The sequence below is a fragment of the Mytilus trossulus genome, chromosome 3, assembly GCF_036588685.1.
Source record: "Mytilus trossulus isolate FHL-02 chromosome 3, PNRI_Mtr1.1.1.hap1, whole genome shotgun sequence".
Classification (NCBI taxonomy): domain Eukaryota; kingdom Metazoa; phylum Mollusca; class Bivalvia; order Mytilida; family Mytilidae; genus Mytilus; species Mytilus trossulus.
Window position 1 is genome coordinate 92,561,631 of NC_086375.1, and position 23,697 is coordinate 92,585,327.

At 32.1% G+C, this 23,697-nt stretch overlaps 1 protein-coding gene across 1 annotated transcript; it reads right to left on the reverse strand.

The window, feature by feature from the left end:
- Nucleotides 1-10,503: 10,503 nt before the first annotated feature.
- LOC134711154 (sentrin-specific protease 3-like) lies at nt 10,504-14,679 on the reverse strand. The gene is made up of 6 exons (XM_063571600.1): nt 14,623-14,679; nt 13,872-13,988; nt 12,387-12,560; nt 11,736-11,815; nt 11,321-11,375; nt 10,504-10,656 (listed from the first exon to the last, which is right to left on the reverse strand). The coding sequence occupies exons 1-6, from the start codon at nt 14,677-14,679 to the stop codon at nt 10,504-10,506; spliced, it is 636 nt and encodes a 211-aa protein (XP_063427670.1).
- Between the last annotated feature and the right edge of the window lie 9,018 nt (nt 14,680-23,697).

The following is a 23,697-nucleotide window of genomic DNA, read 5'->3' on the forward strand; positions in this document are numbered from 1 at the left end:
CGTTACCTATTCGTTACTTATTCGCTTTTAATACGTTTGTTGTACGTTGCACCTTTTAAAAAAGGATTTTCAATTGTGCCCATGTTTCTGGTGATAACAATGTGTTCTTAAAGATGAAATTATCCTATAAGAGCGCATGAACCCGTTCCAGCGCTCGGTTAATACCCTGTTACCTATTCGTTACCTATTCACTTATATTACGTTTGTTGTAAGTTGCACCTTTTAGAAAAGGATTTTTAATTGTCTACATGTCTCTTGTGGTAGCAATGTGTTCTTAGAGATGAAATTACCCTATTAGCGCGCATGTACCCGTTCCAGCGCTCAGTAAATACCCTGTTACCTATTCGTTACCTATTTGTTACTTATTCGCTTTAAAAACGTTTGTTGTACGTTGCAACTGTTGAAAAAGTATTTTCAATTGTGACCATGTCTCTTGTGGTAACAATGTGTTCTTAGAGATGAAATGACCCTATTAGAGCGCATGTACCCTTTCCAGCGCTTGGTAACAAAAAAAATGTTACCTGTTCGTTACTTATTCGCTTTTAATGCGCTGGGTATACGGTGCACCTTGAAATAAATCCTTTTTTAATTGTGTTCATGTCTCTGGTGGTAACAGTGTGTTCTAAGAGATGAAATGACCCTATAAGAGCGCATGAACCCGTTCCAGCGCTCGGTTAATACCCTGTTACCAATTCGTTACCTATTCGTTACCTATTCGTCACTTTTCACTTATAATACGTTTGTTGTACGTTGCACCTTTTAGAAAAGGATTTTCAATTGTCTTCATGTCTCTTGGGATAACAATGTGTTCTAAGAGATGAAATTACCCTATCAGCGCCCATGTACCGTTCCAGCGCTCAGTAAATACCCTGTTACCTATTCGTAACCTATTCACTTATAATACGTTTGTTGTACGTTGTACCTTTTAGAAAAGGATTTTCAATTGTGTCCGTGTCTCTGGTGGTAACAATGTGTTCTTAGAGATTACATGACCCTAAGAGCGCGCATGTACCCGTTCAAGCGCTCAGTTAAAACCCTGTTACCTTTTCGTTACCTATTCGTTACTTATTCGCTTTTAATACGTTTGTTGTACGTTGCACCTTTTAAAAAAGGATTTTCAATTGTGCCAATGTCTCTTGTGTTAACAATGTGTTCTTAGAGATGAAATGACCCTATAAGAGCGCATGAACCCGTTCCAGCGCTCGGTTAATACCCTGTTACCTATTCGTTACCTATTCACATATATAACGTTTGTTGTAAGTTGCACCTTTTAGAAAAGGATTTTTAATTGTCTACATGTCTCTTGTGGTAACAATGTGTTCTTAGAGATGACATGACCCTATAAGCGCGCATGTACCCGTTCAAGCGATCGGTTAAAACCCTGTGACCTATTCGTTACCTATTCGTTACTTATTCGCTTTTAATACGTTTGTTGTACGTTGCACCTTATAAAAAAGGATTTTCAATTGTGTCCATGTTTCTGGTGATAACAATGTGTTCTTAGAGATGAAATGACCCTATAAGAGCGCATGAACCCGTTCCAGCGCTCGGTTAAAACCCTGTTACCCATTCGTTACCTATTCACTTATATTACGTTTGTTGTAAGTTGCACCTTTTAGAAAAGGATTTTTAATTGTCTACATGTCTCTTGTGGTAACAATGTGTTCTTAGAGATGATATAACCCTATTAGCGCGCATGTACCCGTTCCAGCGCTCTGTAAATACCCTGTTACCTATTCGTTACCTATTCGTTACTTATTCGCTTTTAAAACGTTTGTTGTACGTTGCAACTTTTAAAAAAGGATTTTCATTTGTGACCATGTCTCTTGTTGTAACAATGTGTTCTTAGAGATGAAATGACCCTATTAGAGCGCATGTATCCGTTCCAGCGCTTGGTAAAAAAATACCTGTTACCTGTTCGTTACTTATTCGCTTTTAATGCGCTGGGTATATGGTGCACCTTGAAATAAATCCTTTTTTAATTGTGTTCATGTCTCTGGTGGTAACAGTGTGTTCTTAGAGATGAAATGACCCTATAAGAGCGCATGAACCCGTTCCAGCGCTCGGTTAATACCCTGTTACCTATTCGTTACCTATTCGTTACCTATTCGTCACTTTTCACTTATAATACGTTTTTTGTACGTTGCACCTTTTCGAAAAGGATTTTTAATTGTCTACATGTCTCTTGTGGTTACAATGTGTTCTTAGAGATTAAATTACCCTATAAGCGCCCATGTACCCGTTCCAGCGCTCAGTAAATACCCTGTTACCTATTCGTTACCTATTCACTTATAATACGTTTGTTTTACGTTGCACCTTTTAGAAAAGGATTTTCAATTGTGTCCGTGACTCTGGTGGTAACAATGTGTTCTTAGAGATGACATGACCCTAATAGCGCGCATGTACCCGTTCAAGCGCTCGGTTAAAACCCTGTTACCTTTTCGTTACCTATTCGTTACTTATTCGCTTTTAATACGTTTGTTGTACGTTGCACCTTTTAAAAAAGGATTTTCAATTGTGCCCATGTCTCTGGTGATAACAATGTGTTCTTAGAGATGAAATGACCCTATAGGAGCGCATGAACCCGTTCCAGCGCTCGGTTAAAACCCTGTTACTTATTCGTTACCTATTCGTTACCTATTCGTTACCTATTCGTCACTTTTCACTTATAATACATTTGTTGTACGTTGCACCTTTTAGAAAAGGATTTTTAATTGTCTACATGTCTCTTGTGGTAACAATGTGTTCTTAGAGATGAAATTACCCTATTAGCGCCCATGTACCCGTTCCAGCGCTCAGTAAATACCCTGTTACCTATTCGTTACCTATTCACTTATAATACGTTTGTTGTACGTTGCACCTTTTAGAAAAGGATTTTCAATTGTGTCCGTGTCTCTGGTGGTAACAATGTGTTCTTAGAGATGAAATGACCCTATCAGCGCGTATGTACCCGTTCCAGCGCTCGGTTAATACCCTGTTACCTATTCGTTACCTATTCACTTATAATACGTTTGTTGTTGTACATTGCACCTTTAAGAATAGGCATTTCAATTGTGTCCGTGTCTCTGGTGGTAACAATGTATTCTTAGAGATGAAATGACCCTATTAGCGCGCATGTACCCGTTCAAGCGCTCGGTTAATACCCTGTTACCTATTCGTTACCTTTTCGTTACTTATTTGCTTTTAAAACGTTTGTTATACGTTGCTACTTTAAAAAAAGGAGTTTCAATTGTGACCATGTCTCTTGTGGTAACAATGTGTTCTTAGAGATGAAATTACCTTATTAGCGCCCATGTACCCGTTCCAGCCCTCAGTAAATACCCTGTTACCTATTCGTTACCTATTCACTTATAATACGTTTGTTGTACGTTGCACCTTTTAGAAAAGGATTTTCAATTGTGTCCGTGTCTCTGGTGGTAACAATATGTTCTTAGAGATGACATGACCCTATAAGCGCGCATGTACCCGTTCAAGCGCTCGGTTAATACCCTGTTACCTATTCGTTACCTATTCGTTACTTATTCGCTTTTAAAACGTTTGTTGTACGTTGCATCTTTTAAAAAAGGATTTTCAATTGTGACCATGTCTCTTGTGGTAACAATGTGTTCTTAGAGATGAAATTACCCTATTAGCGCCCATGTACCCGTTCCAGCCCTCAGTAAAAACCCTGTTACCTATTCGTTACCTATTCACTTATAATACGTTTGTTGTACGTTGCACCTTTTAGAAAAGGATTTTCAATTGTGACAATGTCTCTTGTGGTAACAATGTGTTCTTAGAGATGAAATTACCCTATTAGCGCCCATGTACCCGTTCCAGCGCTCAGTAAATACCCTGTTACCTATTCGTTACCTATTCACTTATAATACGTTTGTTGTACGTTGCACCTTTTAGAAAAGGATTTTCAATTGTGTCCGTGTCTCTAGTGGTAACAATGTGTTCTTAGAGATGAAATGACCCTATTAGCGCGCATGTACCCGTTCCAGCGCTCAGTAAATACCCTGTTACCTATTCGTTACTTATTCGCTTTTAAAACGTTTGTTGTACGTTGCAACTGTTAAAAAAGGATTTTCAATTGTGACCATGTCTCTTGTGGTAACAATGTGTTCTTAGAGATGAAATGACCCTATTAGCGCGCATGTACCCGTTCCAGCACTCGGTAAAAAACCTGTTTCCTATTCTTTACCTTTTCACTTATAATACGTTTGTTAATAAGTAAAATTTCTCTGTTGTCATGTTTTTTTTTCTGTGTTTGACTGATACCCTGTTATTTTTTGGTTTTATTTACTGATTTGTCATTTGTCAGAGTCAATATGATTGGACATAATGAAGTTTAAATAAAGATAGATGATCTGGTTTTGTAAGCAATTAATAAAATTACTTTTACCAAGTCAGGATTAAAACATTTATCTATTCTTTAGGTTTGTTTAAGCTTTTGATTTTGTCATTTGATTATAGGGACATACCTTTTCAAAGTTTCCTAGGACTTCAGTTTTTATTGATTTTACCTCCTTGTATAAACTACTTATATTGATTTAAAGTAGCTGTTCTTTTATGAGTTTTAGATACTGTAGAAACGAAGATAGAACAGGTTGCCTATCACTGTCTCTCGGCTTTAAAATAAGTGACATATGTTATAACATATATGATGTATCAAACAAAAAGCAGAGATGCTTAATGTTCCTGGTGCATTATCCATTTCAGAAATCAGTGTAGGACTATATCAAAACAACTAACAACTGTACATGCATTTATTTACATAACAGCATATGAATATAAGCAATCATATTAAATATATTTATAATGGTTTTCTTAGGGCTACTGTCCCTTTCTTGCTATTTATAAAATTCAATACAGCTTTAGTAAAATTTCTAAGAGTGTAGATTTAAAACTGAGCACAACATTTACATCAAAGAAAACACAGTATCCTTTCATAAATAATTAATAGCATCTGTTATATTAAATTGAAGTATTTACATGTTTCTGCTTTTGCACATATTTTCCTTAGAGAACCCTGACAAATATAGTTCAAAATCACATATGATGAATAAAAATAAAGCAATATCCCTATTTTTTGGTGGCAGCTATGTGACAAGTACAGCTTTCTCTTAAATGTTAAATTTACTATTCTTATAAATTAAAACTCTGAATGTTTACACTGCCATTACACATGAAACATTTAAACAAAATCATCCAAAATGTACAAACAAAAATAAGTCTGAACATACTACACTACACATAAAAAGTATATACACAATGGGCATATATCATTTACAATGTATCTGGTTCTTCTACATGTATGAAACGGAGCAAAAAAGAAGCCCACTTTACACCATAGAAGGTACCAAAACATGTTTTCAATAATAAAGGAGTAAGTTCGGTAAGGACCATATTTGGCACCAATTATAAAGTTCATAGTTACAAGACAATAAATGTTTTAAGTTGCCCTAAAGACATGTGAGAAAGTTAAACAGAACTGTTTTTGTCAAAGTTTGATTCTAACACGTTGATTTTTACATCCCAAAACAGTCAAAATGAGGGATTTCAGTGAAATTTGACAAAATCAGCTGAATTTCAATCACATTGAGGACCAGGAAACATAGAGCGCAGTCGTCGACAAACTTAATATTCAAATAAGACATGTCAAATGTCTCTACAAACATTATTTTAAAAGATCTTTGTTGTCGACGTATGCGCTCTATGTAGCTTGTCCAATAATCTAAGGAAATGTACCCAGTTTCATTGATTTTTTCATGAAAAATCAATATTAGTACAACTTGTGACGTCATAATGAAACGCAGACACGTAAATTTTTTAACAAAATGGCTAATTTCCTATCTAGTCACTTAATTAGCTATACTTCATTATGATTTTGATCAATTAATCCGAATTTGAAATTTACGCTTAAAAAGGGGGCCATTTTAGGACCTTATCGAACATACTCCTTTGATTGTATGTAGGTACTTGGTCATCACTAAAACTTTCATTAAGTACATTTAACTAAAAAATAAGTTATCTATTAAACCACATTTAACCATGAAATAGTCTAAACCAAACTTGATCTCTATAAAGTTGCAAGTTGAATAAGAGGCACCAGATAACCTAAAAAAAACCGCTTCAGTGCATAGATTAAAAGAAATATATGGTACATAAAAAAGAAAGTACAGCAATCAAGATTCCTGCTTTGACATTATACAATTTGAAAAATATCTCTTCAGGGTACATGAAAAACAAGATATTCCATTTTTAAATCATTGTACTGCAACCTTTAAATTGTGCTATAAGGACAAAGTCTACCCTAAGGATTATTGAATTTTAACAGTTTCTGTTGAAAGTCGTATGACTATTATTAAAGAATGACAAAAACCTAATACCTGTAATTCGAAAAAAATACATTTTCATAAAAAAAAGAACAAATGCAGCCCTGAAAATTTGAACAGGATTGGCAGGATATGTCCTGTAAAAATTGTATTTGGTCTGATGATTTCTTGTTACTTAAATTATACATTGCATTGAAAATTTTGAGGATTCATCATTTGGTCCTGTGAATGCCAAACCTCAATTTCCAGGACTGCAATAAGTCCATTACACAGTGGCAAAGAATCATTAGCTATCATATTAAAATGACAGTTTTAAAAAGAGCTTTGGGTATTACAATGTGAGATTTTCACACCCAGCTGCCAAGTACAACAAAGAGCCAAAATTATTGACCTATAATTTAACTGTAAAAAAACATACCAAAAAATGTTTTGTTTTTCCTGTATATAACGTAACAGTACCCAAATTGCAACGAGTACTCAAACTGCACCTATTTAGCAAACATAGCAGTGGAAATCTTACAAGATTTCCTAGAGACTAAACAAGTTGTATGTTTATGATCCGATAGTATGCACGTCTTCCAACATAGGTTAATATATTTAGATAAACACTAAACGTTTACAGTATTTATCAACAGAGGAAGTGTTTACTGAAAAAGCAAAATGTACTGAAACATCGCCATGCAACGCCATCAAAACGTCATCTTTTTAAAACTAGCAAAAACAATATGTTTCAAGTATCCATTTCTTACAAGAGAAGAGTAAGCTTGTACAAATATCCAATTGTTCAAAATATTAAAAAACAAGAATGTGTCCACAGTACACTGATGCCCAACTCGCACTATCATTTTCTATGTTTAGTGACCGTGAAATTGGAATAAATTCTCTAATTTGGCACTAAAATTAGAATGATGTTATCAAAGGGAACATGTACACCAAATTTCAAGTTGATTGGACTTCTACTTTATCAAAAACTACCTTGACCATAAACTTTAATCTGAAATTTGCACTATCATTTTCTATGTTTAGTGAACCGTAAAATTGGGGTCAGAACTCTAATTTGGCATTCAAATTAGACAGATCATATGATAGGGCACATGTATACTAAGTTTCAAGTTGATTGGACTTCAACTTCATCAAAAACTAATTTGACCAAAAACTTTAACCTAAAGCGGGAAAGACAGACGGATGCACAGACGGACAAACGAACGGAGGCACAGACCAGAAAACATAATGCCCCTCTACTATCGTAGGTGGGGCATAAAAAACCAAATACTCTGTTATTCGACTTCTTATGATGCAAATTTGAGCATGGATGCAATTTGGGTACTCCTCATTACAAAATAATTGATGATTTGGAGGTTAGTTCAGACCAATTTTTCTAGGATTTCATATGAATTGAAAATCAAGTTGGTGTACCTATATAATAAAGAAGGATATGGCTACAAAATAAACACAAAATGGAAATGTTTGTCTTGATCATAAAAAAACGCAGTTTAAAAGATAGTCAAAATAGGTGCAACTTGGGTATTCTCTACAAACCAAGATCTTCCCGGATTTTTCTTCTGGTTGCAATAGAGTCTACCTAAAAAAAATTCAAAAACACTTTTGATAAATAAAATTTGGCATAGAATAATCTATTAAAATTTTATATTAATCAAAAAGACAATTATTTTGTCATGTCTGAGTGTAACAAATGCTTTACAATCAGAAATTTTCAATTATTTATCTCCCTTATATTTGGCAACAGTATAAAGAAACCATGTATTTTAATAAAGAAGAGTGCTCAAGCTGAAATGTCTCGCCTTCTTTACTAATCATTGATATTATGTTAATAGTCCTAAATATAACATGTATAAAGCTTTATAACAAGTGTCTCCTAAAATTAACATTTACCAATTTTTTTAAGATCACTAAACCTTGACCAATGAACCATGAAAAAGAGGTCAAGGTCAGATGAACCATGCCAGGCAGACATTTTAACAATTCTTTCATACAACAAATAAAATTGACCTATTGCTTATAGTTTAAGAAAGACAGACCAAAACACAAAAACTTAACACTGAGCAATGAACCGTGAAAATTAGGTCAAGGTCAAATAAAACCTATCCAGCTGACATATAGATCATAAAACATTTCCATGAAAATGAGGTCAAGGTCAGATGATATCAGCCAGCTACACATGTACACCTTACAATCATTCCATACAACAAATATAGTAGACCTTTTGCATAAAGTATGAAAAAAACAGACCAAAACATAAAAAATTAACTATAACTACTGAACCATGGAAAGGTTAGATGACATGTACAGCTTACAGGCCTTCCTTTCACTAAATATACTAGACCTTTTGCTTATAGCATCTGAGATATGTACTTGACTACCAAAACTTAACCTTGATCACTGATCCTGTTATCCTACTACTTATAATCGAAGAGAATTCAACATGACAAAAAATCTGAACTTTTTTTTCAAGTGGTCACTGAACCATGAAAATGCGGCCAAGGACATTGGACATGTGACTGACGGAAACGTCGTAACATGAGCCATCTATATACAAAGGATGAAATAATCTAGGTCTTCCACCTTCTAAAATATAAAGCTTTTAAGAAGTTAGCAAAATAATCTCCATGGAAATGAGATATGCCAATGCTTTATATACAACTGCATACCAAATATCATTGACCTACCACTAGTGGTTCACCATGAACTAGACCTCACAAACTAATATATTGTTGACGCCACTGGCGCCAGAAACAGCATTCCTATGTCTCGCTTCTTTACTCTGTCAAGGCGTGACAAAAATCACAGTTTCACAATAAAACTTTTTGTCAACCTCTCGATAAAGATGAAGAGGACCAATCTGAATAAATTTAAATTATAAAAAAAATATAGGTGTTCATATAAGAAAGTTTTATCATATTTTGATACTTTTTTGGGTCAAAGGAGTAAGTTTGGTAAGGGCCATTTGGCCCCAATTATAAAGTTCATAGTTAGAAGTTGCCTTAAAGACATGTTAGAAAGTTAAACAGAACAGATTTTGTCAAAGTTTAATTCTAACACTTTGATTTTTACGTCCATAAAAGGTCAAAATAAGGGATTTTGGTGAAATTTGATAAAATCAGCCAGATTTCAACCAAATACAGGACCAGGAAACATAGAGCTCAGGCGTCAACAAGCTTAAGATTCAAATAAGACATGTGAAATGTCTTCACAAACATTATACCAAAAGATCTTTGTTGTCGACGAATGCGCTCTATGTTTCCTCTTTAGTAATCTATGGAAATGTACCCATTTTCATTCCTTTTTTCATGTAAAATCAACACGAGTGCAACTTGTGACGTCATAATGAAACGCAGACACGTAAAATTTTCAACAAAATGGTTTATATCCTAGCTAGTCAATGTATTAGCTATAATTTATTGTGATATTGGTCGATAAATCGAGTTTGAAATTTACGCTAAAAAAAGGGGCCATTTTAGGACCTTATCGAACATACTCCTTTACCATATTGTCAATTTTGTAAATTTGTGATTTTCCTCGAAATCAGGAATACAAATTGCATATTTGTTTTTAATTCTTTGTTATAAATAATGGGAAAAAAAATGTTTCTGGTAAAATCATTTGTTGTATCCTTCACACATTTTCTCAAAATTTGGGCTAATAAGACTGAGTTGATTGGTAAAAAAAATTGAAAAAATTGATTACTCAATCATTGGGGAATGAAAAACGGGAATTTCTCGCTACATTGAAGACCTGTTGGTGACCTTCTGCTGTTGTTTTTTATTTGGTCGGGTTTTTGTCTCTTTGACACATTCCCCATTTCCATTCTCAATTTTACTCAAAAACTATTCATTGGAAATACCAAAATTTTTCACAGAGTTCAATTCGACTATAACCTTTTGTGAATTCATTGATAATTTCCACTTGTATCATATATTTTAGAAATTATTTCAGATTGAGATTTCAACGAGACTGAAACGTCAGAAGAATGCATCCTTCAGATATTTCTCCACTCTCAACAGTTATATCTTAATTTTCAAAAAGGTTGGCAAGCCTCTCACTTAATACTTTTAAACTGTTTCAAGTGACCAAATATTTTAACACACATGTTGAAACACACGTGTTGCAGTGGTGTTCTATATTCCCTGGTCAAATGGTTTTTAATGTATTTGTTGCTCTTCATTCACTGATTATGTATTAAGGAGAAATACCCCATTTCCTTTGTTTTTGTATAACATACTTTTAACTCCTTTAGACTGCCACCATCAACCAAAACATGGGCATAGGCAATAACAAAAACACCACAATCACCACTGGAGTTCTGGGCTGGTGCTTCCTAAGCATAAAATATAAAATGTTAAACATTAAATTCATACTAAAATCTGTTTACCTACATCAAAACTTTTCACACACAATGACTTTATGTTGAATAAAAAAGTGCTGTTTGCATCTTTAAAATAATGCATAAATAACCATTTTTGTGATAACTTAACTACAGATTGCACTTTGTAAATATAAATTTTTCACGAGCCATGCCTATTTAGGGGAGATACATAAGATTCATAGACATGTTAATTTGTTAATGTTAATTTATTAACATACTGGTTCCTAGTTGTAATCTCTGCGTTTCATCTTATAGAGGCATAACTTGTGAATATTACCAGTAAAGAAAAACATGGAACTGCCTAAAATTTAATTCTTTGAAGGTCCATAAGTGGAGATAGATCTAGTATAATATTTTAAATAGTTATAACTCTTACAAGTTGAGGGAATAATAATGTTGAAAATAGGCTGCACATATATTTTTACCTTGGAATAAAATAAAATGGTAGTGCATATTAAATTTCTATTCTGGGATATTACTTTTTAACTAAACTTCATAGTAGAAGTGGCACAGTTTAATCCATAAATGGATTTCCTATTAGAAAATGCATTGTTTATATTTACAGAATTGCCATGTAAAGACATAATGTAAAGGTCATAACTATTAAAAAAATTACCTTTTCTAACCCTTTATTCCTTGAAACCTTCAACCCATGTGCTCTCAAATACTTGCTGAAAAATAAAATCACTTGTACAAAATTGGCTTTACAGACATATTTCAAAACCAGATAATAGTGCAAAGTAAAAAATATAAGTAACACAACATAAGCACATATTAACAGTTAAATGTAATACCTACTAATGTTAACAAAGATATAGATTTTTCAGCTAATATTTTAATAAGAGATACAGTCAGTTGCTCACTAATGATACCTCTGTCTGGTTTAATAGGAAGTTATTGCTGACTATGTTCTTAAACATGGTCCAAAATAAGACATACCTATAGAATGCCCAAATGGACTCACATAAGTAGTACCTATTGCTTGCTTAATGGAAATATTTAGAAAATTAATGTTTATTTCCTGAACTTACCCAATAGTGTGTAAAATATCAGAATCAATGTTTTTCATTGGATCTAACAGTGAAACAGTAGTCCTTCTCACATCAAACACCTTAAATAAAAAATGTACATTTAGAATAGACAAATGAGAAATCATAATAGTCAACTAAATTTTAATGTGCGTATTGTTATGTGTTACTTTTTTAAATTGGCTAGAGGTATGTGGGAGGGTTGAGATATCGTAGACATGTTTAACCCCGTTACATATTTACCCCTACCAGGAGCCTCTGGCCTTTGTTAGTCTTGTTTTATTTTTAACTTCAGTTTTTTTTAAATAATTTTGAGTTTGATATGGCGTTCATTATCACTGAAATAGTATAAACATTTTTAAGGCACCAACTGATATTTTTATACTCCTTTACCAATTGTTTCCTTTTTTTTTAATTTGTGCACTTTCTTGGACAATAAATAATAGATAATGTAATTTTTGCTTTACATAATCAGTTTTCATAACAATGCCATGCTCTGGTAAGATAATTTCTTGAGCAATATCTAGATGTTTTCAAATCATTTATATGTGAGTTCAATTTCCAATTATCAGACGATTTTATTACATCATTAATAGCGTAACCTGACATTTGCTCCCTTTGTTTTATTCTCAGTCTCTTACTACATAAACTCACCACAAGGGACCAATGACCTGGTATGTGGTACGGAAAAAAAACATAATCCAGTGTGGATATGTCTTTTATCTTCTGCACACCTTCCATCCCTTTCCTCTTCAATGTTTCAAGGAAAAAAGTATCCTTAAAGAATATCTTGGATGTACACAGGTTCTGGAAGGTGGCATTGATAATCTAAAAAATATCAAGTTGGCTTTCTATGAAACTGTCTTGTTAAAATAAAGAAATAAGATCTGAATCCATTCACACCATTAATTGTTTGAAAGTCTTATGGTTGAAAGGAGAACTTGAAATATAACTGGATGTGTAATAAGGACATAAACTCCTGTGTTAATTGTTAAAAGCAGGAAAACTCTATGGACTCATATCTAAACATTTGTTAAACGAATAATCTCCACCCCATGTTCTTAACTCTGTCTTTAAATCTTTACTGAATTCACCTGTATCTGATGTAGATTGCCAGTAAATTTTTATCCCAATTTATCTAAATAGAAGTTATATTGGCATTCTTTTAAAACATGTGAATAAACACCAGTTTTAATCATTAAAAAATTATGTTTGGGGGATGCTTTAATAGGAGCACTCACACAGATTTTAAAATGATTTGACTTATATTGTCAGAACCATATGATGCAATAAAATCTAATTTTGATTGTTTCATTCAGTAGTTTGTTAAATTGCATTACTGGAATGCTGATTTTTGCGGGTCTTTTTTGCGTAAAATGTCATTGCAAATAACTGTAATGTGGAGTGTCAGTATTGCAGCGGGTGGAATTGACTAAGCATCTTCCGGATTCAACAAGCACATGGGAAAAAAAATCTTTCCACGTTGTCTATCCACACAAAATATAGTTTTATAACTGTTACATTGTAAAACCTTCAATAAAACTGTGTCAATTTCAAAAGCATTGTTCTATATGTTATACCAATAATCTAATCAACATCTTTTTAAGCTACAAATCATCTACCAAGTATGAAAAAAAGGCAGAAGGAAATCAGAACAAAAAATTTCATAACAGAAGCAGCAGTCTTTCCATGGAAAAGCCAAAGACTTAATAATCAGACCAAATTAGAATACTTTCTCAAATGAAAAACTGAAAAGAACTTATAATCTCTTTATTCTATTACTTTTTTTCCTATTGTGACAATCAGGTTATTGGACTTTTAACAAAAGTGAATTACTACTGAAAGCTATGTTCATATCATTCAGGTACTGGTAATGACAAAATTCATGCACAAGGCTGTAAATTCAAAGTTATTGCAATGTTTTTTATTATTGCAGAAAAAGGGCAGGGTTATGGGTGCAAAAATTCAAACTTGCATTTTAAATTCTTTTAAATGAATTAACAGAATATCTGTGAACAGCACAATTTAAAATTATTTTTTTGTCTAAAATGACAAAATCAACATAAAAAAATCACGTAATAATTTTCAAATCACATTTATAAACAATTCTGGAATAAAAAAATTAACTTGCTAAATTACCTGGTCAGTTAGCCAGTTTGTTCCTTCAAGACTGGTAAGGTCTTCTGCTCTGATTTCATAACCTGCAACTCTTTTTATAACATCTCCATCATCATCATCATCATCATCATCTTCAAACTAGTAAAACCATGTACATGTTAATATTTTGTCAACAGCAAATTTATGAGTGTTATTATATCAATAGTTCATGCCACCATTGAAGTGCTGACTAGTGGGCTGGTGATACCCTTGTAAGGCTTAACTATTATATTCTGTAGTGTACTGCATCATGTTTATATGATCCATTGCCCTGTAACCGTTGACTGTTTATTCAGTCATTTAATATACATGTATATATATGTATATATATGTGTTCCTCCTGCAATTGGGCATTCTACTATACAGATACAGCCCTACAGATATTGCATACTGAAGAGGTATTGCTTTCAAGCTACACCCACTGGGTCTCAATGGATTTTAAATCGAAAATGAATTTTTAAAAATGTGATATTTTGAATTTTTTTAAACTCAAATAATACACAGAATTAATTGCAAGATAAAGACAATAACTGTTTAGTGTCTTTAAATATCAGCTGTATTTGTACTTGGCTGGAAAGAGGAGTAACAGTTCACTAAAGCTAGCATTACACATTTGTCTTAGCCTTATACAAATACGGCTAATAGTTATAGACACTAAACAGTTATTGTCTATATATCTAAATAGTATGTACATGTTCATTATTGGTGTTAATGTTAATGTCATTCATCAAACATTGATGTAGGAGTAATCCTTATCTATTTTGAAAGGAATCTTCAAATATAATGCCATTATTTACTATTGCAGGAGAACTACATTGCATATACAAATCTACAATCTTAGTACTCTCTTTCTTTCATAGCTGACTATGCCACTAGACTGTGCTCATTCTTGAAGGTCGTACAGTGACCTATCATTGTTCAACTTTTGAGTATTTGATCTCTTGTGGAGATTTGTCTCACTTGCAATCATACCATGGTTTATTTTCTTTTTTTTAATATTTGAATGGTAACAATTGATTGACAGGTCAAAAACATTATAACTAACACAACATTTTAAATTGGTAATAATTCTTTTACATTGTCTTGAAAATGAATCAAAAATATGTTTGTTCTACCTTCATGACCTTACAGCACTAAGGGATATTTACAAAACATACCATTGGCTCTGGTATAGAACTGGAGTCACATACTTCATAGTATAGGATGTACACATCTCTCTGCAAAAAAAAAAAATATGTATGTTGATATCATCCACATTACATTAATGCATCCGAACCAATACAGGTGTCATACCACCAATTAAAAGTCCCTATCTGTTCAACCAAATTTTGCAATTATCACAGCTTTCTAAATATTTTACCTGAAGTTTAACTTCATAGAAACTAGGTATATCCTGAAGTGTACAGGTGTCACCTTTCTGCATGCCAATTTTCAACATACATTCAAAATCACATAAGAAAGAAGAGAGCTCCCGAAAGGAGGTACCACTAAAAATAACCCCTGGTTTTATGGAAATCTTAAATTAGTATACCATGGAGCGCATTAATTTTCAATTTTAAATGCAAACTCCTAGACAGGTAAAATTTGGCTCAAAATGGTCTCAATATATTTCTCTTTCAATAAAAGTTTCATTTCTGAAAATAGGCCTACTTTCACATACATCTAAATTTGAGGGAGTAATTGGTGGTATGACACCTAAACAGTAACATTGAATATGATCTCAATTAACTTAATTATGAAAAACTACATGCTCTCAAGAGCTTGTGTCCCTCGCTTGTATTTTCTGAGGCTTTTGGAAATTATGTAAAATAAGGTTAAAACATTATCAAAAGTATGAGATATTATTAAATACTATACTGATATCTAGATAATAAATAAGCAAACCTGCAAAATTTAATGAACATTTTTTTTTATCCCATACCAGATTTGCTCTAAATGCTTCAGTTGCAGAGATATAAGCCAACCAGGTGCTCTACATGGCACAGCCTTATACTACCCCAGTGGTCAAACCTTGAACAGTTGGGGCAAATTTGGTCACAATATTCAAGCTTTATACTGTCTGAATTTGGATTGTGATAAAAATTTTGACATCACATAGGTTTTTGTCATACAAATTAATGTTATCAAAGATCTAACAAATCTTTTGCACAACTGTGCAACTGAAGATTTCTTCATGAAACTTTTTCAAAATATGAAAATAAAAAAAAAAATCCCTTAAAAAATGGTAAACAAACCACACCCCAACTTTTAGAAACCCTCCTTGGAGCAATAACCTTCAAGGTCAATCCCATGCTTTCTCTTGTAGTATTGAACCTGGTAGTACAATTAATCAGAGAGATCCATACACCATTCTCAATTTTATTACTTATAAACAAAAAATATTGTCATGATTGTTTGGAAACTAAAAACATGCTTCTTTTTGGCCCTTTTTAGGCCCCAAATTCCTACATATTTTAGGCAATAAGCTCAAAACTTAATATTAACATCCCTTTTTTTATATGGTGCATTGTATACATTTTATGAGATCCATACAGTTACACACAAGTTATTGTCTGGAAACTGAAAAAATGCTTGTTTTGACCCATAATTCCTAAAATTAATCCAAGCATTTTACTTGTGGTTTTAAATATTGCCATATAATTTCAGAGCCATTGAAATACTTGTACACAAGTTGTACACAAGTTATTATCCTAAAAGTTTTGGTCACCTAATTCCTAAACAGTTGGGACCATCATCACTAAAATTAATCCCAACCTTCCTTCTGTGGTATTGAACCTTTTGAAAAAATTATTTAAGGACCTTTTAAACTAATATTATTATCTGGAAACCAATATGTCTTCGGACAAAGCAGACAACAACATCATACCATTATATGATCCAAAAATTTTTTTGGGGTCGTATAAAAACTCTTTTTCTTTTAGATATGTCTACCATTTCAGTTGGTGTGTGGGTCATTAGACACATTTTTTAAACTAGATACCCTAGTGATGATTCTGACCAAATTTGTTTAAATTTGGTCCAGTAGTTTCAAAGGAGAAGATATTTGTAAATGTTAACAGATGACAACAACAATGACGGACAACGAATGCCAAGTGATGAGAAAAGCTTACTTGACCTTTAAGATCAGGTGAGCAGAAAATGTAATTTATTATGTTGAATGATTTTAATGTTTTATTCAAAAGTTGATATAAAAAATGAAAAATCCTGCATATAAATATTTTGTACCTGTGCTGTTCTTGAGTCCAGAGCCCCTTCAGCCTCTATCTTGACATGACTGTCATCATACTTTATTGTGTTCTTGCCACTTATTCCCAAAGTGGTATCTTGAAAGAAAAAAGGAAAAAATATTTTGTTGCTTTTCCAAGTCTAACTTATTATTAACATTCAAATTGTTATGAATGGTCATTGAGACTAAACAAAATATTACATAATTTTTACTTCAAGAAGATGATGCCATTAGTTGAAAGTTATCTTCCTAATAATAAGACATTTGGAAATACATGTTATAAGCACATACAGTCTTAAAATGATAAATCATACACACTTTGCAATTGTATCTAAATAATAATGAAAAGGTATATAAGTTTCTTGCACGTTTCTTTTGTGGCTACCCTAGTTCTTTTAATTTTAATAAGTTTTTGGAAAGGTTTTACAAGAAAAGATGTACTGCAGATGAATACTTTAACTTTTAAATACTACCCATAACATGTCTTATATTAAAATTCTATGTACATCTCTTTTATTTTAGTTTCTTGTGTACAATTTGGAAATAAGTATGGCGTTCATAATCACTGAACTAGTATATACTTGTTAACGGGCCAGCTATAGGATGCCTCCTGGTGCGGGAATTTCTCGCTACATTGAAGACCTGCTGGTGACCTTCTGCTGTTGTTTTTTTTCTATTGTTGGGTTGTTGTCTCTTTGACATATTCCCCATTTCCATTCTCAATTTTATCTGACGAGATACAATGATATTATACATTGGTTTCAATACAATCTGTATTCAGGGTGGACAAAAGATTGCAGAATGACTTCCTTCAACTAGGGTTGCAATAATGAACACAATAATTAATTTGACACATTCCCCATTTCCATTCTAAATTTTACAAAGTATTAAAAAATGAAGTCGTGTTGTTGCATCCCAAAATGTATAAGTAGCCACAAATGAAACTTTGCATGAACTAGTTTTTTAAGGACATGAAGATATACACATGATACATGTACCAAGGGTGATACATACTTTAACTGAAATAAATAAATTACTAAATGTTAATGCTACATATTTAACTTTACAAAACTGTCAATAACTTTTTGTAGTCTGAGGGCCTTGAAAGGAGCATGTATGTAAGAAAAAATAAGCCATTTTAAAAAAAATTATATAAAATAGATAAAATATCATACATCAACCTCTTCTTTATATTTTAAACATGTCTTTATAAATTAATTGTGCAAAAAAGTATTTGGAAATCAAAATTAAGATTAGCAATAAGCATATCATTCATAGTTTATAGTTTAGAAATAAGTTATACCCTCAGACTTCACAGACTATTTTGCTGTTTACATACGCCCAATAATGGAATATTATATATTTCTAAAGCCTACCCATGGACAAAAATGTTTAATTGATCAAAAGACAATCCATTGGTCCAAAAAAATATAATATTATAAAAACTAAAAAATAAATGCTATAAGTAACTCATCTTGAAGTACATTTTAGCAAATAGTAAATGAATGGTTTTTGTTGGTAGTTTAAGGATGAGAAAACTGTTACTTGAAAGAAAAATCTAACAACAAGAAACAATTCATGAATAATCCATTATAAGGCATGTAGTATGCAAACAGAGTGTTTGATGATTAAACTCATAAATTGGTGGCACATGATATTTAAAAATATATAGAATTTTTTTATTTAATATCAAACTCTTTTTCTGTATAATGTCTTGGTCAAAGAAAAACAATGACAGAAAGTTGTATTATTTCTGTTGGTATATATATTAAATTAAACTGCTTTACGCATACCAATATTGATCAGTTATGCTATAACAATTTTTCTTTTAAAATTTTAGATCAAAACCTGGAAAGAATTTCTCATTTAGATAGCCCTGGCAAATCTTTCACCAGTAAACTATCCTACTTACTTATATATATATAGAGGCGTACAGAAAAATGTTCATATAAATGTGATTTTCAACAATTTCCCAAAGTTGTACATCCTGAATTTTAGCAAAAATTATCAGAGTGGACCGAAACTTAAACTTGATCTGTGACTCAACATGAATAACTTGCATACCAAAATTCATCCCAATATCTGAAAGCGTTTAGAAAAAACCCTGTATAACTGTGATTTTCAACAATAAATTGAAGTCCAAACCATGTAATGTTGGCAAAAATTAGCACAGCAGAATTAAACATAAACTTGATCTGTAACTCAGCATGTTTAATTAACATACATGCAAAAACATCAGCCCAATATCTGAAGGGGTTTAGATAAAAACTATGTATAATGGTTTGTTGCAGAATGACTGAATGGCGGAATTACTGAATTTCTGAATTTTAGAATTACAGAATTATGGACAAGGGTAATACCGACAACTTCTTTGCGGGGCCATAAAAATACAAAATATGCAATTGCAAATTGTAAACTCACTTTGAAACCTTAAACATCATTTACCCTTGCAAGGAACTTATAATAATCTTAACAAATCCTAGTCTCCCCATAGGCCAAGACTCACAGAAAAAAGAATGGATTGGATGGAAGCATTGATGTCTTATCTCAATATGCATGTATATAATTTAGTGGCGAGGATATTCACCAACTTGAAGGGATAGGAAAACACTTAATGTAACAGTAAATATAATGATCAAACTTTGTTCCAAATATAACATGAATATGTTGTAACCCATAGGTAAGATTGAAGAATACAACCAAAAATAACCACTGTAAATCCAACTCAATGTAAAAAATTTACGGAAATTTCAAACTAGTTATTTTTTGCTAAAACAGCTTTCAAAAAGATTAAATAAATCCAAACTGAATTTCTGTAGGAGGAATTATCAAAACAAACTATTTACCTAATGTTACAGGGATATAAATATGTATACCAGTTATAGTTCTATCCTTGTATTTAAAATACAAGGATAGAACAATAACTGGTATACTATTAAAACTCATGTGCCACCTGTTCTGAATTTTATCTGAAAACTAAGTTGAACATGAACAAGAAAAAAAATGAATAAGTACAGAATCCATTCATGGAAACAACTTAATATTTGATTTATATGACAGACAGTTCAGTCATGCCAAGATGGGTTCATTGAAAATCCTCGATACTTTCATCTATTTACTTATATTGAAAAATATATATTTGGTATGGGACTATCAATTGCCAACAATAGAAGTTCATCGTTCTTTGCAAAAAGTTATCTTATAAATTATTATATTTTCCAAAATATGAGCCTGATAAATATATACTCAAAAAGAGTTTATCCTTAAAATATGGTTGTAAAAGTCTTTAATAAAGACTGGTGCACAGACCTATTTATCTGGGATAAAATATAAGCTTTATTTAATTTCAGTTAAGAAAGATAGGAAACATATGAAATGGAGTCTGAACTTTTTCTTCTATTAATAACCTACAATGACCCCTCTGGATAGCATTTCCTTGATGCAGCTGTAATATGAAGGAATGTTTATGAAAAGAAGAACAAACAAAAAAACAATTCTGATGATTGAAATAGATAAAACTATGATTTCTAAAAATTAATTAGAGGCTCTAGAGAGCCAGTGTTCCTCACCTTGCTCTATGTCTATATTAAACAAAGGACACAGATGGATTCCTGAAAAAAGTGTGCTTTGGTGATGGTCCTGTATTTGTAGATCTTATTTTACTGAATATTCTTCCTGCTTACAATAATCTCTTTCTATAATGAACTTGGCCAAGTAGTGACAGGGGAAACGATTTTGTAAAAAAAATTGTGAAAATGGTAAAAATTTACCATAAAGGGCAATAACTCCTTAACAGGTAAATTGACCATTTCAGTCATATTGACCTATTCTTAGGGTTACCATGCTGTAGATTATTGCGATTTACAGTTTATCTCTCTCTTTAATATTATTAAAGATAATAACGAAAAATGGAAAAAATTTCAAAAAATTACCAATTCAAGGGTAGCAATCTTAAAACGGGGTTGCCTGCCTGAGGAGTCTGAATTTTCATAGCAGATAGATCTTGACCTGATGAGCAATTTAATGCATTTATAATTTGCTCTAAACACTTTTGTTTCAGATCGAGAGATATGAGCCAAAAACTGCATTTTACCCTTTGTACCATTTTTAGCCATGTCGGCCATCTTGGTTGCCAGGGCCAAGTCATCAGACACAATTTTAGAACTAGATACCCAAATGATGATTGTGTACAAGTTTGCATAAAAATATGTAAGTAGTTTCAGAGGAGAAGATTTTTGCAAAAGATAAAGACAACAGACGACAGTCACCAAGTGATGACAAAAGCTAACTTGGCACTTTGGGCCCTGTGAGCAAATAAAAAAAGTATATGTTGTTTCAATTTAAACAATCACTCTCAGAAATACATCTGCTGTTAATCCTTCTTTTTTTTCCACATTTTTCAATTCAATGACAGATATCCTGTCCAGGAAAGGAAAAAAAAACTTTTTGGGGCGATTATTCAGACAAAATTTATGTATCAAAGCAAAAGAAATAAATACCTGAATTGATCTTAGTACCATATGTTTCACTCCTGATGAGCAGGGAATGTTTATATTCCTGCAATGAAAACAAGACATGCCATTCCTTAATACTGTTGGAAATCACGCACAGAAAAGAATGTTAACGTAACGCAGCATTATTGTATATCCAACTTTGTGTACTTATGACCTTATCTTGGACTTTAGTCATCAGTACAAATTCATACAGTTTAGACGTCTTTATTATTACATATGCAGTTTTAGTAAAACCACTTTACAATAATACCAGCTATAGCACATTCTACATATCTTTATGAAATGATATACCAGGTTAATGACACTGTAACAATCATAAAACAAGCCTTCTAAAAAATTGGATGTTATTATAATAGCCAAAATCTCTCACTTAGAAACAACACAGATATTTTCCATGGACTGTTCAAAGGTGATAAATCTATAAAGAGGATCTTGATATAACTGAAGCCTTGTGGATAAATATGTTCTGGTCTTAATTAAACACAAAGTCAAAAAGAGCTATATAGTAAAAAAAATTTGGCCATCCTAGGGGAATTTAGTGTTGTAAAAAGTTTCACAATTTGAGAAAAAGGGTGTATATCCATAACAGTTTTCAAGAAAGAGACTAGTAAAAACTCACTTGGAAATAAGTATTGCTGTAGAATTTTTCTTGTTTCTTGACTGAAATCTTTTAATGACAACTACAAGTGTATCAGCAACTCTGTTAAATGTAGTACATTTAGTGTGAGTTCTACTTCTTTTACAGTGGCTGCAAAATCTAAAAGAATATTAAGAAATATGGATCCTGTCATGTACACTAGTCTGTTTACAAATTACTGATTTGATTATGTTAATACATACTTTTAAAGCGCATATGTTAGATACAGTTACATGGGAGGAAATGGCATTGCTAATATAAAATGTTATTTTCCTGACGTCAAACTGTGACATATCGGGGAAAATGATCATTTGATAAATTTTAGTTATTTGTAAACAAAATATTTTATTTATATATAGGACTCTTATATGGAAGAGAAATTATAAATCTTTTAACAAAAACAAGCTTGTAATAAAAAAAAAGTTATGCATTTCTGTGGAGAGGAAAAATACATCTACAAGTCAAAATTTTGATCAAATATCTGAAATTTCCACCTATTTTATTCAAAAATTTGTAAGGGTTGCACGGAACCTGGTGTCTCGCCTACTTTTGCTGTAAATGGCAGGTTCAACATTAGTGAGGGAAAAAAATCAATAAAAATATTCCTCTTGATACTATCTTTTGATTGTAAAAAGCTTCTGTCCAAGTTTGGTAAAAATCCAGGATAGTTTTTCAATCTAATAAATGTTTTAAAAACTTTAACTTCAGACTGTATGTAATGTTAACTGGAAGAAGTCTAAGTCCATTTATAAGTAAAATCGGAAAAAAATGATTATTTTTTTTACAAAATTTACTTCTGGATACTATATTTTGATCATAAACAAGCTTCTCTCCATGTTTGGTACAAACCCAGGATAATTTAAGAAAGTTATCAAGATTTTTAAAACTTTAACCACAGAGTGAATGAAATGTTTCCCCTCAGAAAAACTAAGTCCATTGAAAAGTAAAATACGGAAAAAAATGACTTATTTTTTTACAAAATTTACTTCTGAATACTATCTTATGATCATAAACAAGCTTCTTTCCAAGCTTGGTAGAAATCCAGTAAAGTTTAAGAAAGATATTAAAATTTCAAAAACTATAACCACAGAGTGAATGTAATGTTTCCCTGTAGAAAAACTAAGTCCATTTATAAGTAAAATACGAAAAAAAAATGTTCCATTTTTTTTACAAAATTTACTTCTGGATACTATGTTATGATCATAAACAAGCTTCTTTCTTTTTTAAAATTTCAAGAACTTTACCCACAGAGTGAATATTTGTGGACACAGCCGACGCCGCCGCCCACAGAATGTAGGATCACTTAGTCTCGCTTTTTCAACTAAAGTTGAAGGCTCGACAAAAAGTAGCACATGAAGGTTTATTTTTATAAGATATTTTATTTAAGCAGGTAAAAAAAGTACTATATATCTTAAAGGAAAAAAAATTATC

Coding starts and splice junctions, on each gene's coding strand:
- LOC134711154 (XM_063571600.1), bottom strand. CDS start 14,679: ATGGCATTATATTTGAAGATTCCTTTCAAAATAGATAAGGATTACTCC. Junction 11,816..12,386: donor CAGGTCATTGGTCCCTTGTG/GTGAGTTTATGT, acceptor TTTTTATTTAAG/GTGTTTGATGTGAGAAGGAC. Junction 10,657..11,320: donor GGAATAAAGGGTTAGAAAAG/GTAATTTTTTTA, acceptor TTTTATGCTTAG/GAAGCACCAGCCCAGAACTC.